This window comes from Echiichthys vipera (genome assembly GCF_963691815.1).
Source record: "Echiichthys vipera genome assembly, chromosome: 16".
Classification (NCBI taxonomy): domain Eukaryota; kingdom Metazoa; phylum Chordata; class Actinopteri; order Perciformes; family Trachinidae; genus Echiichthys; species Echiichthys vipera.
In genome coordinates, this window is record NC_139841.1 from 15,215,357 (window position 1) to 15,233,367 (window position 18,011).

The 18,011-nt window shown below is 42.3% G+C and overlaps 1 protein-coding gene across 4 annotated transcripts in view; it reads right to left on the bottom strand.

Moving 5' to 3' along the window:
* Positions 1–620: 620 nt before the first annotated feature.
* The window catches only part of exd3 (exonuclease 3'-5' domain containing 3), a 40,183-nt gene continuing 22,792 nt past the window's right edge, over positions 621–18,011 (bottom strand). For 3 of the 4 annotated variants that reach the window (XM_083930445.1, XM_083930443.1, XM_083930444.1), the window contains 2 exons: positions 1,325–1,391; positions 621–1,132 (listed from right to left, as the gene is read on the bottom strand). In XM_083930445.1, the coding sequence (XP_083786571.1) occupies positions 777–1,132; positions 1,325–1,391 (423 nt within the window). In that variant the 3' untranslated portion in view covers positions 621–776. The remainder of the gene's footprint in view (positions 1,133–1,324; positions 1,392–18,011) is intronic. The other variant, XM_083930446.1, reaches the window with a different exon arrangement.

Consider the following 18,011-nt stretch of genomic DNA (forward strand, 5'->3'; position numbering starts at 1 on the left):
CTGAGGGCAGGCTGTTGATTCAGGTGTAAAAAAAACATAAAAATAACTTATCATAGAGGACTAGAGCGCTTAGTATTTACCTATCACCTTATTTTGTCCAAGGGATTTGACTTTTGAGGTTGTTATTTTTATTTAAATATAACCTCAAAACATAATATACACTCACCGGCCACTTTATTAGGTGCACCTGGTGCTTAATAAAGTGCCAGTGTGGTCTTCTGCTGCTGTTCCCTCTCCGCTAGAAAGTAGGTTGTGTTGTGTGTTCACAGATGCTCTCCTGCATTCCTCTGTTGTAACCAGTGGATATTTGAGTTACTGTTGCCTTTCTATCAGCTCAAACTAGTCTGACCATTCTCCTCTGACCTCTGGCATCAACAAAGCATTTGCGCCCACAGAACTGTCGCTCCCTGGAATTTCCTATTTTTCCATTCTCTTTAAACCCTAGTTTAAAGAGAATGGTTGTACGTGAAAATCCCAGTAGATCAGCAGTTTGTGAAATACTCAGACCAGCCCGTCTGGCACCAACAACCATGCCACGTTAAAAGTCACTTAAATCACCTTTCTTCCCCATTCTGATCTCTACATGCCTAAATGCATTGAGTTGATGCCATGGCTGACTGGCTGACCAGAAATTTGCGTTAACGAGCAGTTGGACAGGTGCACCTAATAAAGTGGCGGGTGAGTGTATGAGGCAATTTAATTGGATTTCATGTTAGCTAGGTTCTAAATGTGTATAACAGTATTTCGGATGTTTTTGAGGGTGGGGTAAAGTGCAGTCAGTTCTGCTGTGCTGCTGCAGCCGGACCAGCGTCCTTGTCTGTTATGTGCAAGACGTCCTGAAACATGGAGAGGACACGGCCGTAGTGAGAGCCTTCCCAGAACACCTTGCCACATCTGGTGCAGACATAGAAGAGTGGTATCCTCGGCAGGAGGGCAGGGGGCACAGTGTGGAGCTGTATGGGTGCCCCCCCCGGAAAGGTCAGGGTGTCGGGGTCCAGGCCTGAAAGGGGGGCCCATTGACACTGAACATACCTGGAGAATTCGGGGGTCATGCTGGGGGTCAGGATGTCACTGAGCTTCTCCTCTTCCTGTTGTTGTGTGCGGTCAGTGTTGTCCTGGTCCGGCAGAAATCCTACAAACAAAAAAAAACAATGCTGAATAACTTTATTCTTGAAAAGACAAAATGAATTGTGGTAAGTTAGTTCAAAACAACACTAAACAGAAGTAGTGGCATATTAGATACATCCTTACATATTCTACTCTGTATTATAAAGAGTCCACAAAAATTTAACCCTTTTCCATGATGCTGTGTGGTTTGACTGACCTTTCTGTTTAAGCATCCTGACCATGTCCTTTCTGGGTACCGCCGCGTACTTGTCACTGTTGCATGCCTGGAACAACAGATAACGTGGTCTTGAGCGGCAGGGTTAAAAGAGGTGTATTCTTTTTTTTTAATGCCAGGCTGTAAACAAAAACTACAGATATCACTGAAGTTTGTTAAGAACACAAGTTAAGTGAGCTATATTTGCATCCTAATAGTCAATAGAAAATTGCGGTAGTAGCTCAGTCAATAGGTGACTGGGCTGGGAACCGGAAGGTTGCTGGTTTTTAAGTCCCTGTGAGGACTGTGAATGGAGTGTGGACTGGTGACTGGAGAGGTACCAGTTCATCTCCTGGGCACTGCCGAGGTACTGTTGAGCAAGGCACCGAACCCCCAACTGCTCGGGGCGCCGGTCACTGGCAGCCCCGTCGCTCTAACATCTCTCCATTGGTTGCATGTATATAGGTCCTGTCTGAGCATGTGTGTGTATTTCGGGCCTGTGTGTGTGTAAAAAAAAAAAAATAGAGTGAAAATTGAATTTCCCCATTCGCGGGACTAATAAAGGAATTCTTTCTTCTTCTTCTTTCTTTCTTACCTGGTCTAAACCCTGCACCTGAAGCTATAGATACCGCAAAGGCCAGGGTACGCTCGAAACAAACAAGTTGTACCACGTGTGTATAGCTGTTTCGAACAGCTACGCCTGAAGGCAAGGTGAAAATCCTGCGCTCATAGAGACTGGAGTTGTGATGAAATCTTTCAAACAGGGAAAACAGCGAGCATGTTTAGACAATCCTTCCTCGAAGGCATTCATGGCATTGCACTTGTTTGTACATATTAGTGACAGAATAAGTCGGTTGAAAAAAAGAGACAATTTAAAACCCTGCCAACTGTCTCACTGATGTTCACCTGACTCATTGAAGTGGGCGATTTTACCCATCTCAGTCATACAACAACAATGTGTGTGAAGCTGTAAGTTTACTTAAGTAACATTATGGTAACTATAGCAACCAGCGTTAACCTCTTCGTGTGGCAAGACCCTTTTTTGTTGATAAAATCCAGTGGAGACCAGGGTCATGAAAAACTGTGTTGACCCATTCACACAGACATCCTTCCTTAGTAGTTGCTTTAGTGTGAAAGGAGCTAAGTGTTATGGAGAGAGATCAGATCAGTGTGTAAGTGTGTTTAAAGACAGCGTTTACGCCTCAGTAACGTTCACATGTCCGTGCTGTCCTGACTCTCCGTGGAAAAGGTCTCACCGGTGGGGCATTAGTGACCTCTTGTCTGCCGGCCCTCAACGTACACACACCTACACACCTACACACCTACACCTACACACACACACACACACACACACACACACACACACACACACACCTACACCTACACCTACACACACACACACACACACACACACACACACACACACACACACACACACACACACACACACACACACACACACACACACACACACACACACACACACACACACACACACACACACACACACACACACACACACACACACACACACACTCGTCTGTAAGCCGTCCTGACGACATGTCAGTGCTAAAAGCCTTGTCAACACACCTGAGCTCCACCCAGCAAACAGCATTCCACTTAGAGGTGGGCTGTAAATCAAACCACACTCACCAGACCTCACAAAGCAAGATTCCTTGACTGGCATACTTAAAGTCAGTTTGTCTCTCTTTATCCGGGAAAAGCTTAAGACTGCAGATTGGGAGCATACACCCGCCCGAAGCAACAGCATGTCCTCTCCTCTGTGTGCACATGCAGAGCGGTATTTGCCTCTGTGGTAACTGAGGTCGGGACAGGAGAAAGCGGCTAGACAGTGGAGGTGTGGGAATAGCAGAGGTGTCATCTCCTGTCTTGAAGCACATCTCTCCCTCAGTACACTCTGTATTCTCCTCTTTGTATTCAGCCTCTCTCTCACAGACAGACAGACAGACAGACAGACAGACAGACAGACACACACACACACACACACACACAAACACACACTGCACAGGCTATGCTAAAGTGCGCATAGAGTGCATGCATACAAGCACGGTGGCAGCCAGGAAAAAAGACCCAGCTATTTGCTCAGCTCAAATTTTCCCAGAATAGAGCAAGCCAGAACCTGCTCTGAACTCTCAAAGCTAAGCCACGGACAGGCAAGCACACACGCACACGGAACCTGGATGGAAGTAATTCTATCTATAATTAATCAAAACACAGCTTGTTATAAAGGCAAAGATCCTGCAGAGATATATTAGACAAGTAAACAAAGCAAAGGCGTTCTGAAGAAAGTGAAATTATGATTATGATGATATTAAGAGATAAGTAGAAGCCTGGTTGGACTGGCTGATTTCTGTGACTTTTTTTTCAGTTTTTGGCTCGCTGCAGGACATGAAGACTCAATTTTTCCACAGCACTACAAAAAGCCTAAGAAGCACAAACGTAAGAAGGTGCCTTCTCTGCAGCTCCTGCATGTCTAGCGACACAGAAAGAATCACACTGATTGTGCTGTCAAACCAATCATAGCTTGGCATGTTTGCGCAGGCAAAATAATATTTGTGATCATTAAGAAGCAGTAAATATGGCTTTAGTCACCGCAGTCCGTGCAGGTTGGTAAGGCTGGACTCACAAGCTTCTCACTATAACACTGAATGTAGCAACCAAGCTGCAAAGAGGGTACTGGGTTTTGTCCTCACAGTTCCACACCATTTAGAAACAAATTATATTTAAAAACGGGCTTTAAGTCAGTATTGTCACCAGGCTTCTTCTTGCAAGTTGAGGCCACAGACAGACCTTAAGATCAAAAGGCCAAAAATGAAATCAGCAAATATAAATTCTTTTTTTTCTTATTTTAATTTGACTCTATAAAGTTTTAGGCAGTTGCTACATTTTTCTAACTCTGTCTTTTGTTCTTTCTGTTTTTCTTTTAGGGAACCTCCTGCATTCTCACACTCCGTGTGGCCGCGCCAGAGAAAGAATGCTCCTTGCCGTGACAACAAAGGCTATCTGAAGTGTGATACTGTGTTTCAAAGGATGGGAGGTGGTGGAAAAAAAGAGGAGAAAGGGGGATAGTGGAGAGGAGGTAGGAAAGAAAGGAAGGGGGTGGGTGGGAGATATTTCCTTAATACACACACACACACACACACACACACACACACACACACACACACACACACACACACACACACACACACACACACACACACACACACACACACACACACACACACACACACACACACACACACACACACACTCTCTCTCTCTCTGTAGGCAGCTCCCATGGGAAAATCCTAGACCAATCTTAAAAGGCAGTGCTTTTGGGACTGATGTAGGTCACATGGTCAGAGCAGCCAATTGGGCACTAGTGATTTGATTCAAATTGTGGTAAGTCAGGTAAGGGCCAGCGTGGGAACTGCAGAGGAGAAGAGTGAGACGGGAGGAAGAATTGCGCCATCGTTTCCCTTTGAAAATGTTGTCTTTTCCTTTTTAATGTGAATCACAATTCCAACTTCAGGGAAAAATACTTAATTCCACTGTCAAAGGTTTCTGTGGTCTAAAACATATACACGGTATATAATAAAAGGCCATTCTAGAAACTACAGTAGCTCTTCCAAGGAAAGAAAAATAAAACACAACACCAGAGAACCAGTGTTTGCTTCCATGTGCGGGATATTCTGCCACATTTAGTTCCCTGTCCTTTGGTGAGGCAGATATAAAATGTTGCTGCTGCTGTGAAACGATGGGTCCTTTGTAAGTGAGATGGCATGCTGAACTGGCAAAAGCAGCCTCATACTACTTTAATAATGATGAGTAAGAAGAAGCTAAGTGTCAGTAAGCATTGACTTTTTTTCTCTGCTTTCCCACACAGTTCCAAGGTCATGCTAGGTGATTTGGATACCTTCCAAATGCGATCGAAAATCTCACGCACAGATTTTTACTGACGGATGCAAACCGCGAAAAACAGACCTGTTTTCATTTTCTTTGGCTGGGCAGAAAGAAGGGGAAAGTGCAGAAAGAGTGGAAACATCTTGCTTCATTTAGCACTATTTTACAGAAAAAAAACAGACATCATTTCTGTTCAACATTAAATTATCTTTGTATTGAGAATAATGCCTGAATACCAGTCAGAAGTCTACAATGTTGTAACAGTGTCATGAAATTATCTTTACTGATAAAACAGATACATGTAGACATACATATGTTGATTTAAAATTAAAATCTTGTGGTTCAGTAGGGGCTACATCCTACTATGGGTCTAAAATATTGTGCTCTAATCTTTTTTTATATCAATTTAATCCTGCAAACACAATTTTCTTTTTTTTTTTTTACTTAAATTTGCTACAAGACACCATTAGATTTTGAAATGCAGCCAAATGATTGAAATTAGACATTTGAAACCAGTCTATTCATGGTGAAGAAAAACTAAATGATAATATGAGGGTGCATGGGAAAATAATTTAGTGATTTAGTTTCAGATGGGCTGAACAAATAGATGACAAATCTGCAGATCTGCACACCAAATAGCTCTGGAAGGATTTTAATGCTACTAGTGATGTTTCGCTTCTGCCTGTGGCTCTTCCTCACACTTAAAACTGTCACTACGAGCATTAAAGTAGGAATGTGTATGCCTTCTTTAATCATTTCTGTATGGACACATTGTTCATCTGAATTTACACAAAACATGGGTTACTTAAGAAAGAATGAACAAAATCTATAATATATTGGACAGATGTAATAAACAGAATTCCACAAAAAACACCGGGAAATACAGTTGATTAACATACAATATGATTAACTGATTAAATTAAAGAAACCAAGCTTGTCTACAGCGAGGTAAAAACCTTCTTATAAGCCTCTTGTCTTATCATATTACTATTATTCTTGTACTGCATGTGCATTTTCCTCTGTACATCCTTTTAAAAATAAAATTTTCCAGTATATACAGTAGCTAAACACCTGGAGTCGGGTTCACTTTTCTGCTGCAGCAGGAGAATGAGGGAAATACTGCCGTGACCTACTAAATGTACTTTCCCACAGTATCCTGAGGGTATCTGGCCAGTGTCTCAGCCCGACAGTCTGAGGTAATTACCAGCTATGTTAACTAACCATTACCTCCTGACAGCAACCTGAACTTGGACCACAGCAGAGCCTGTCTGGGCTTGACATCACACACACCTTCCTCTGACTCACTTCACTCACACATGTGCAGACATACACACTCGCACATACTGCACATGCATGCAGAAGATGTAAAAACTCACACGCACGCACGCACACACAGGGATATATCTGGTTGTGTTTAATAGAATATGCTTGTGAAAGCCTACTGTTCTGTTGATGTTGTGCATAGATGCTAAAAATTATGGAAATTAGCATGCAATAAAAGGATATTGCAAATTCGGGGAATTTGTTTTCAAATCACCCAACAGAGATGTGTTATGCTTCTATGCTTCTATGATTTCCATGGCTTTTTTGATCATAAAGCAGGTTGAGGTGCTATAAAAATACTGTGAAAGTATGAAAAATCAGAATCAGAAATAATTATTTAAACATTCAGTCCTCAGAGAAATGCACACAGCCCCTATTCAGAAACTGTGCCTTTAATGGTTGTGATGGCACAACTATACTATATATAGGTAGAAAGTGCTGCTACAGTAACCTGACTCCGCCAGATGGATTGATTCGCATAATTGGCATTTGCTCTGCATATCAATCTGGGAACACTCGGTTGGAGATCTTTTGGGAAGAGGCAGAAATACTGGTTGCTGATCAGATAAATCATCCGTCTATCACCACCTATGTTGGTGCCAAATCAACCAATCCGATCAACGAAGCGTATGACGTACTAACAGCGTTGAGGTAAAGTAAACAACATCTCGGTAAAGGATATTTGTGTAACGTGAATTTGCGGATAAAAGGCACGATTTCAGGTGCCGGGTCAATATTCCAACCGAAGGATCCAAGAGAAAAAAGTGCTAGCGAGCTGCTTGCTCAATAGCTGCGCTCATCTCATCTGCGGAAGCCACCATTGTTTACAAAACAGTCGCTTCTCGTTGCATCATACTTCGAGCCGCCTCAAAACCAAAACTGATTGGTTCGGTCGCTTGGGGAACCTTCTCCAAATTTTCTGCTACAGTGCCTTAACAGTCATTCCCCGGCTCAGAGGGTGATGAAGGCATATTCAGACGGACAATATAAGAACAATAATGTTTTTGAACATTAAAGCATGTAAACATGTTCTAGTAGAAACCAAAAATACAAGGATGAACTTGAAATGGGATCTTTAATCTCTCCAATTTTAAAGTACACGTGGATGACTTAGTTAATCTCTTTATTTATTTATTTGACTGCTAAAAACCCAAAATGTAATATTATATTCTAGGTACTACATTAGGATATGGTAGGTAACATTACATGAGAAATGTAGCATATTGATGGCTTCATTCTAACCATACCATTATGATTACATATTAAGAGTGGTAACAAGTCATCAGACACCACACCAAAGACTTGTGTTCGTCCCAAGATCCAGGACAAAGTGTAATGGGGACAGGGCTTTCTCTATCACTGCCCCAAAATTGTGGAATTATCTTCCTGTCACCATCAGATTCTCCCCCACTACTGAAATATTCAAGACTCATCTTAAAAAACACATCTACTCATTGTTTCTTTATTATCACTCAGATTTTTTGATGTAGGGAATTTTTTTTGCTTTTTCTTTTCTCCCTCTTTATTGGAGCCCACTAAACGGGGTAATGAAGAAGATAATAGTCTAGAGTCTAGCAGATAACAGTCTAGCCGTCACACAAATAGCACTAATGCTTTCCCTTGGCTTGGCACAGTCAGTTCATTCTGTTTTTTACCCACTCAACCTTCAACCTCAACTTCTATCTCTCCCTCGCTCCAACTGAACCTATGTCTTCTCTCTTATTCTATGTCTTTCTTGAAGCTCCATTTACCCCCTTCCAGTGTTCCCTTCCATCTCCCTCTCTCCTTCTCTCTAGTTGTCTCTCACCTCTAACCTCTCTCTTTCTCTCCATCTCCAAGCACTCGTTTTTTCTTTCTCTTCAGACGCCAGATCGCTGGGGCCGGTTTAAGCCAAACAGCTGAGGAAAACAACCAACGTACTGAAAAGGTCCGTTGACAATGCTGCTCACTGGGCAGTGGGTTTTGAAGAGGGATAAAAACAGCTCATCTTAAAACATAAAAAGATGGATTAAACCGCCAGCCAGCCTCTATTGATTGTTGCTTTTTTTGTATTATGGGTTGAAATATAAAAACAGCCAGACTAAGCATTCTAAGTTGGAGGGGGAATGCGATAGGTGGCACATGAAATTAAACACTTGCCCTGCTTTTCAATTGTAGGAGTTAATTCCCATGTAAGTGTTGTGCTGGGTCACAACTGAAAATTGCTCTGTGCTTCAGAAAGAGCAGATCGGCTAAAAGTGAAACAATTAGTCAGACAGAAAATGTATGTGTGAATATTTGAACTGTCAAATAAATGTTTCAGTCATTCATCTAGAAAAAATGTACAAGTAAAAGTACAGTAGCTCCTCAACTGTGTGGATGATATGATGTTCTCTATTAGTAAGGTAAAGTGAGTTTGTAGATTTGATTATTGATCCATTCATTGAGAAAGTAAACAGCAGATATATTACTTGTGACAATAATCATTATTTGTAGCCCTAACCACATGGAATTTGGACCCAGGATGTGTAGATCATCTCATTAATATATGAGCCAAAGAGAAAATGTTCCAGAAAAGTGTATTCAAAAGCACACTGACATTTGTAGAAACACAAATGACCGTTGTGACGAAAAGAGAGCTGAGCTGGAAGGCAAAGCTCTCGATCTACCGGTCAATCTTCGTTCCTACCCTCACCTATGGTCATGAAATCTGGGTCATAACAGAAAGAACGAGGTCGCGGGTACAAGCAGCCAAAATGGGTTTTCTCAGGAGGGTGGCTGGAGTCTCCCCTAGAGATAGGGTGAGAAGTTCAGCCATCCGTGAGGAACTCGGAGTAGAGTCGCTGCTCCTTTGCTTGAAAGGAGCCAGTTGAAGTGGTTCTGGCATCTAGTAAGGATGAACCCTGGGCGCCTCCCTAGGGAGGTGTTCCAGGCACGTCCAGCTGGGAGGAGGCCTCGGGGAAGACCCAGGACTAGGTGGAGAGATTATATCTCCACACTGGCCTGGGAACGCCTCGGGATCCCTAAGTTAGAGCTGGTTAATGTGGCCCGGGAAAGGGAAGTTTGGGGTCCCCTGCTAAAGCTGCTGCCCCCGTGACCTGACCTCGGGTAAGCAGTTGAAGATGAGTGAGTGAGGGAGTTCTATGCTTAAAACATTTCATGGAATGCTAACAAATGGATCGTTGGTGATATTTGTTACCATTACTAGGAGTTCAAATCCTAATAACATATGCTGTAGTGGATTATAATTAAGCTTGGAATATGGATAGTAAATGCCGGGATGGTAGAACATCAATTGCATTAAGTTACACAAGTTAGAAAAGTAGTGGCGAGCCTGAATGTGACATCAGGACAGCAAGTCTAAGTATTATAATTGTAAAAACAAAGCCCCTCTTAGTAGATTAGTTGACTAATCGGTCAATTTGTTCTTAGTTTTATGCTTTTTCCATGCTGCTGAATGACTAATGACTAGAGATGCACCTATCCGATACCTGGATTTAGCTCCGATATTGACAAATTAGTTGGATCAGATATCGGATGAATGAGGCCGATCCAGTCATTTCTTTTTTATTAATATCATAAACAGCAATACAGTTGCAGAGATCTAGTCACTTAAATTCTATGTTTGCATCACCGGTTAGGGTTTTATATTCCATTTGAAAATATCTGTTCGCAGTGCACTTTACATGAAAGTGTTATTTATTTATTTTTGCTGCTAATGTACACTTTGTTGTTTGTTAATAAATAATATTAAGTACATTTATATCTGTGTTAAGTTGTTACCTTTTTTTAAAAAGGCTAAATGTTTATGTCAAGCCTGATGCCTTCACTCACACAGGTATACGCTTCATTCCTTCAACAGTAGTTTCAGATCGTTATCAGGTATCGGACGATACGCTCATCCCAGGTATCGGATTAGATCGGAACAAACTGAATCGGTGCATAATTTAAGAACTCTGGTAAAAATAGGATGTAAAATGGTGCTTTTGTATGATTCTTTTTGGAGGAACTCAGTTTTACGAATCTGTCGATTAAATCAACTAATCGATTAGTCGACCAAATTATATGAGCGTTATTCGACAGTGAATTTCTTAAATCCAGGACAGCCCTATAGATCATGAATAATACTTACTTGCAGGTGAATACATGAAACAAAACAATACTCTGAATTGTTCTCACAACCTACTGAACAAGTTTAACAGAGAAAACTCCACATGCTCAGCTGCATAAGGTTGGGGAAACACTCGGATCCTTCTCTGCCTGTTGTCTTTTGGAAAATGCTATTGTTGATGAGACAAATGGTGGGTTCTGTGATGCTGTCGTATAGCCCCGAAGAGATCCAAGTCAAAAGCTTGGTTATAACCAAGTCCACTTCCTTCTTTGGGGATAACGATGACCTTGACAAATATTCACAGGCCTGTTGTATAGATAACTGACTCTCTCAAATAGAAAGCGTCCATGCAACTGTCAGTTAACATTTATTCTTTTGAGGCAGGCACGTGTTCCAAATGCCCCCCCATCCTGTTTGCCTATGCTGTGACATTAACACACACACTCTCACCCTAAAACAGTTAAAATATGGAAATTGTTCCCGTGTCTTCAATGCACCCATTCACTCCAATAATGTTACGACATCCACAGCTTCCTCGACATGCGCTAACAGTTCCCAAACTGTCAATACACCCACACATCAAACTGAAATTCCAGCCACTCAACCTGAATCACACACACACACACACACACACACACACACACACACACACACACACACACACACACACACACACACACACACACACACACACACACACACACACACACACACACACACACACACACACACACACACACACACACACACACACACACACACACACACACACACACACACACACACACACACACACACACACACACACACACGTCATGGGAGAGCCACCGGCAGATTCCTATGCTCAACGTTTATCGCTGCTGGCGCATATTTCACCCTCCAGCCCCCGTTTTTACAATTTCTTTTTTTCTCATCTCTTCCTGATGTAAAGGCATGCCGGGAATGTTACTGTAATATGGAGTGCTTCATCCAGGATTGTAAATATTGACAGTGGGAACGGTTGTGGTGGCTGCCACTGTCGGTCTGGTCTGTTCTCTCCTGAAGAACTATGAGGGAAGGGAGTGGGGCTGGACCTGAATATTCAACTATTCGGATATTTCTATGTTTGGAAAGTATTCAGTTTTCAATTAAAACTGTAGAATAACAGAATTTAAAAACAGAAAGCCTTCAATTAAACTGAAAGTTTCTGTTTACTGGATTTTGCTGTCATTCACGGCTGTGTTTCTCTACTCTCCTATCACTGGGGCTGGGTGCACAGCAGGGAGCTGCAGGAGCGACTCACCAATCCGCTAACTTGTTGCTAAGGAGTAGGTAGGAAAACGTTATCCTTTTGTGTGGGCAAAAAATTGCATCATCTTGTACATATTAATTTCAACTACAGCAACAAAACCCCAAGCAGTATGAGTTTCTGTAGTCGTTTGAGTCAGAGTCCAATTTGATGCAAATTTGTCATCTGCCCATGTCTGTGAGGCTCTGCACAGAATTTAAACACCAACAAGCATATGAACACATCGGTGTATGCAGACAGCCCATGTAGTATACACAAAACTGCACATGTCCACTCGCCGTGTCTCTTTTTGGTCTATAACCGCCAGCTATTAGCTTATATACTATATATACTAGACCTACAGTGGGGGAGTTCGACATATTAACAATAATTATGAAAGAAAGATCAAAGAGGCCATTCAAACACAAAAGCTTAGGACTATCCTCCAAAAGCAGTTACGATCTCCCCTCCATATGAACACCTTTTATCCTGTGACTAAAGTTCCATCCTCAGGCTCATGTGATGACAACTGAGACATTTGCTGAATGAAGACCATGGGAGCTACATAAACTTGTAAGAGAACTCCTAGCTTAGGTTATATAGTTTTGATAGTGACTAAACTTTATATTTTTAAATGCATTATCATGGTGATTACTTCCTTGAATGATGTCGTTATGTCAGCAATAAATTCCCTTAGGTGAGCACAACAACTGAGGAGATCACTAAGAAAGGGTAATAGCTCCAAATTTACAACTATGGTAACTCAAACCCCAAAGGCACCAGGTTAAATGTGGATCAATACCTCAGCTGACCAGTAAGTGAGTTAAAAAATAAAACATGTGTCTGTGAACACCCAAAAAGCTGGTGTTTATCTTAGAAATAAAGGACAGTAAGCTGTGTGAAGATGTGATTTTACTGGGACCATAAAGGACCAACTGGTCCACAGGACAATGGAGAGAGATGCTGAGCAAGATAGTAACATCATTACTGCTTCAAACCATTATCAAACCACTGCTGAGCTTGTGGACCAAGTCAGACACACACACACACCCACACATCTATGTCTGTCTCAGAGTCATCTTATATATTATCAGCAGGTTATATCACAGGCTATGAAAGGGGAAGATAAAGGCAATTAAAACAGGAAAATGACTCAAGGTTAAGTGGTAATAATAATGCAGAACAAGACATCAGTGTGTGTGTGTGTGTGTGTGTGTGTGTGTGTTCAAAGTATCTCTGTAAGCCTTGTCCATGTCAACAGGAAACACAGGAGAGGAACCCAGCATTAGAAAAGGAGAGAGGTAGAGGGGGATGTAAAAAAAGAAAAGAAAAGGGGGGTGTTGGGGTAAAAAGGAAGCAGTACACGATGGTGAACAAAGGCTGAAGGGAAAGAGAGGGGAGGAGGCTAAGAGAGGGTTAAGGAGAAGTGGGTCGGAGGTGAGAGGTTTGGGTATTAGGACAGGGGAGGGGAGGGGGGCTTGCGGTAAAAGGGGTTCACCTCTAGTGTGAATGCAGTGAGGTAAAACCAAAAAGAAAGCACGATGGAGAGGGTTCCTGTGTCATACACCCTCTTTAATTCCACCCTTCCTTTTCTCCCTCCGCTCCTCTGCCCCCTTCCCTCCCTCCACCACAGCTCCTTCTCTGTGACTGGCCCCAGCAAATTCCCTAGGGCCAGGGGCAGTCCCCTTTCAGTCTCCAGTGACACAGTAATTAGAAGTGTGGGAACTGAATCCCTCTTTATGAGCCCCGCACTCCCACCCGCAAAGCCCCCCCCCCACTCCTTACCAGGTCCCGGCTCCTACTCTTCGCCTCCCCTTCCTTTGCCACCTCTCTTTTGGCACCCCACCTCGGCTCTCAATCTCAGGAAGTAGCATCTACCCTCAGAAAGAAGTCTCATATGAGGTTAGGAAGGCATTCGCTGACATCCGGGGCTGATATTGACCTCATATTAAAAACAAAATGGTCTGCATCATCAACATCTAATATGATGGATGGATGCCTTTGAATGTATACAATTTGTTTTAACTGACAATTTTAACGTTATGTAATATATAATAATAATATACACAGACCTACTAGCAGATTCAATTAAAAATTGTATACATCTAATGAGAACCTATTGGCTTAATCCTCATGGGCCACCTGTGATGTTCATGGGAGCTACACATCACACACGCTCACACACATACACACTCAACCCCATACCCTTCATTCACCCCCCCCCCCCCCTACACCCCACCTCACCCCCGCCTCCTCTACAGCCACAGAGTCCCCTATCTCTTCGAACAGAGCAACGCTGTCTCTCCCGCTCTCTGTCAAGCCCACCACCACCACCACCCACCACCACCCCAGCCCCCCATGTGCTATCTCCGCGGCGATAACCATGGGAACAGCAGCACTGTGGGAACGGGCCACCAGTTGACCAAAATAGACAGCAGGAAAATGGAGGGAAAGAAAGAAAGAAAGGGCTCCCTGCATCTAAGGAGGCCTGTGTATGTGTGTGTGTGTGTATGTGTGCGTAGGAGGTCCATGGGATCATCCAGACAGACAGGTACTCAGGCACTCCAGTCACCTCTGGTTTCCACTAGCAACAAAGGGGACGCTGCGCGGCTTGAGATGCTACATTAATTCACTAATAGATATGCAGCTTTGGTTTGAGTTGGTGGGACGTACCGAGAGCTCTCCTTCTCACACGCTCACACTTTTAACGGTCCTACAGTTGCTAGATAGCAGCGTCCCGCGCAAAAAAAGGCTACACCCTTAACCGCAAACACCCACACCCTAAAAGCGCACTCATACCACACCATCACGCACACCCAGTCACACCCGCAACGCAACTCGTGCAAACATAAGCATTCAGTGTAAACGTTTACATAAGTAAGGAATGAGATGACTGGAATGATTGGCATTCAAACATTTTAAATGGTGGAGCAAACATCACTTTCAACTAATAGGGCAGAGGCATTGTACACTGAAATCAATTAAACTTTGCTTTATCAATCAAAGTTATTCTTATTTTGTTTTGATTATATGTATTTGGATATTTTGGATACTTCATTCTCTATGTAACAGAGGTTTACTGGGCCCTTAGTCATGTTAGGATATCAGAGATGTGATTCCCTCCAATGATATTCTGTAAATTTTACTGATTAAGAAAACTACCATAGCTGACCATAGATTATCATTTGGTATGTTTGTACTGGTGCATAGGCGATGCTGCTGGCCTCCAGAGAGTACACACGCACAGATACGTGCATGCAAACAAACTTCTCAGACTTCATGACATTGGTTCAAAATACTGGGATGCTGTTCCTATGAGAAACATTACACACTGGTTTTCCTTTGCCTGAAAGAGGAGGAGGAGGAAATGGGGAGAGATGCAAGTTGCGCATCGTCATCATAATCTTTTTTTTTTTTACCTACTGCGGGTCTAATTTTCCATCCCATTTATATCTTGCGTGTCTCTCAATAGCTTAGAACTCCAAGAAATCCAAATTTATGGCTTCCCCTCTTATTTTATCTCCCTTTCTCTCTCCCAAACTTTCAGTATTTATCTATATTCAGTTTATCTCCTCCTTTCTTCTGTTGCGTTTATCAAATATATCATTTTCTCAGTACTCTCTCTCTGCTCTTTTCTCTTTTAATTTCTATCAATCCATCTACACTATCTATCCACACTGCGACCCTTTGCTTTTTCAGGCCTTTCCCAGGCCAAGCAGCCTGACCTCTCCATCCAGCCTTCTACCTCTTTGCTCCTTGGGGCCTGGGGACTGTCTGTGACCATTCCCACCCCTGCAAGGACTTTCACTTTAATCTGACTCTGTGAGGAGAAAGAGAGAACAAAACACCAGAAAATGTGTGCGTGTGCATGTCTGCCAAGCATGCAGCTCCCAAAGCAAACAGACTTCTAACCCCCTGATAGCACACCACGCAAACTGCAGGCTTTGGGAAGAACCACAGCAAGACTTAGTTTAACGTTTGAAGGCTGAGCTGGCCTCACATTCCCAAGACCTACACATGCAAGTACGAGCAGCACAACACGACGTGAACACAGGTCAGACATTTAAAGAATGTTGGCAGAATGTACAGACCTACACCCGGAACATAAACTGTAAAAACACAGTCACAATGATGATGTACAGAGTTTCACAAATCAGAGACAAGTAAAAAAACAACAACATAGAAATATGTCAGAGGGACTATGAAACACAACACAACTAAAGTACAGTGGTTGAGTTTACAAACCACAGACTACGCGGGAGGTTAAATCTATTATCTCTGTCTATATGAGGTTTAAATCTAATTGTTGACACAACTCATTCTCAGAAACTGCAAACATACACACACATACACGGTGCAAAGACACAACAAACCCAGCCCAAAATGGTTGAGGTTTTGTTGTAAAGCTAGATAGGTTCCTAGTCTTGCTGGTCTTCTATCCCATCAGTTGAATTAACCAAATTTAAGTGACACTGAAGGTGTTTATCAGTTCTTGATTGATTGAGATCTTGCTAGAATAAAAACCTACAGGGCTATGGCTCATGCAGACCAGGGTCTGAGTTGCTTTTCAGAGAGCACTTGTCTTGCACAGACACTAGCAACACACTAAGAATCATGGAGCAGCAACCTTTAATTTTTTTTTTTTTTTTATCTTAACAGTCCCAGAACTCTATAAACAGGAGACAGGAAGACACATACAACCACAGAATTTCAATACCCCTACTCTTGTGTAACTCTAAGCACATAGACAACAGACCACACACATTCATCATGCAGAGAGGCAGCAATCATGAGCTGAAAGGTAGCTAAAATATGCAGTTAATAACCTAACATTAGCAAAACACAGCAGGGAAGGATAACATGATTTATTGCTTCCTAGAACTCCTTTGTGTCAAAGGGAAAGTGGTTGTTGTACCTGCGTAGGGTGAGGTATCTTTTCTTCTCAAATATTGTCAAATGTCTACCAGAGCATTTACTGGGTTCCCATATTATGCTCATTTCAAATGCATACTTAAGGTGTCTTCTACATGTTTAGATGCTTTAATGTTTAAAAAAACACTATTTGAATATGAATATGCCTGTATTCACCCTCTGTGTAAAAAAGGCTCTCTTTTAGGGCCTGTCTCTTTAAGCCCCCCTGCCGAAAAAACCCAGTCTACTCTGATTGGTCATTCAGTACGTTTACATGCACATCAGTAACAAAATGGCCTTACCCTGGTTTAGGGAATGATCGGATTATTGAGCATTCAACCCCTGCTATACATGAGCAGGGGTTGAATGTGAAAATGACGGAGTTACTCAAACTCCAGTACAGTAGTTGGCTCTCTCCCAACATACAGCTGGACTGAATAAAGCTTTTTTTCCGGTTCACCTTCATTAAAATCACTAACGGCCCACTTTTGGACAGAATTGCGAGTGAAATGGGTCTTATTGGTAGTAATGTTACTTGCCGTTGCGAAGTCTTCCCTTGGTTTAAAGGTAAAGCTCTATTATTGTTGTTTTTTTAACGTTGCGTTCGGCGCTGTTGCTCCCTGTTTTTTTTTTTTAATTTCCGGGTCAAAAGCCACTGCTGTGGAGTGGGGAGCATGCACAGACAAGAAACAATAATAATCCGAGAATGCTGTTTACATGTGCGAATAATCTGAGTGTTTCTAGGTCTTCTGCATCAGCACTCTCTGTGTCTCTGCACCATCACTGCAGCCGGGGAATTACTGTAACGGCACTGTATGGGCACTTTTTTTTTACCTACATATAGTATAGTTGTCAGAAGTCCTGACGGTATGTTTAAAGACACAGCTTCTGAATATGGGCTGTGTGAATTTCTCTGTGGATTGAGCGTTTCGATAATTATTTATATAGCCACTCAACTTGCTCTATTATCAAAAAGAAAGACAATGACGACTTTTTATAATATGGGACCTTTATATGCCACCACATGTAACCATAAATATTTAGTTTTGCATTCTAGAGCTGGGTGCCATGTTCCAGTTTGGTCATGTAGTTAATCCGAAATAAAATCCTACACACTTCAACAACAGGATAATAAGCAGTCTTGAATCAATCAGTAAACAGAAGACTGGCTCCATGTTAGCCTGTGAAGTTGT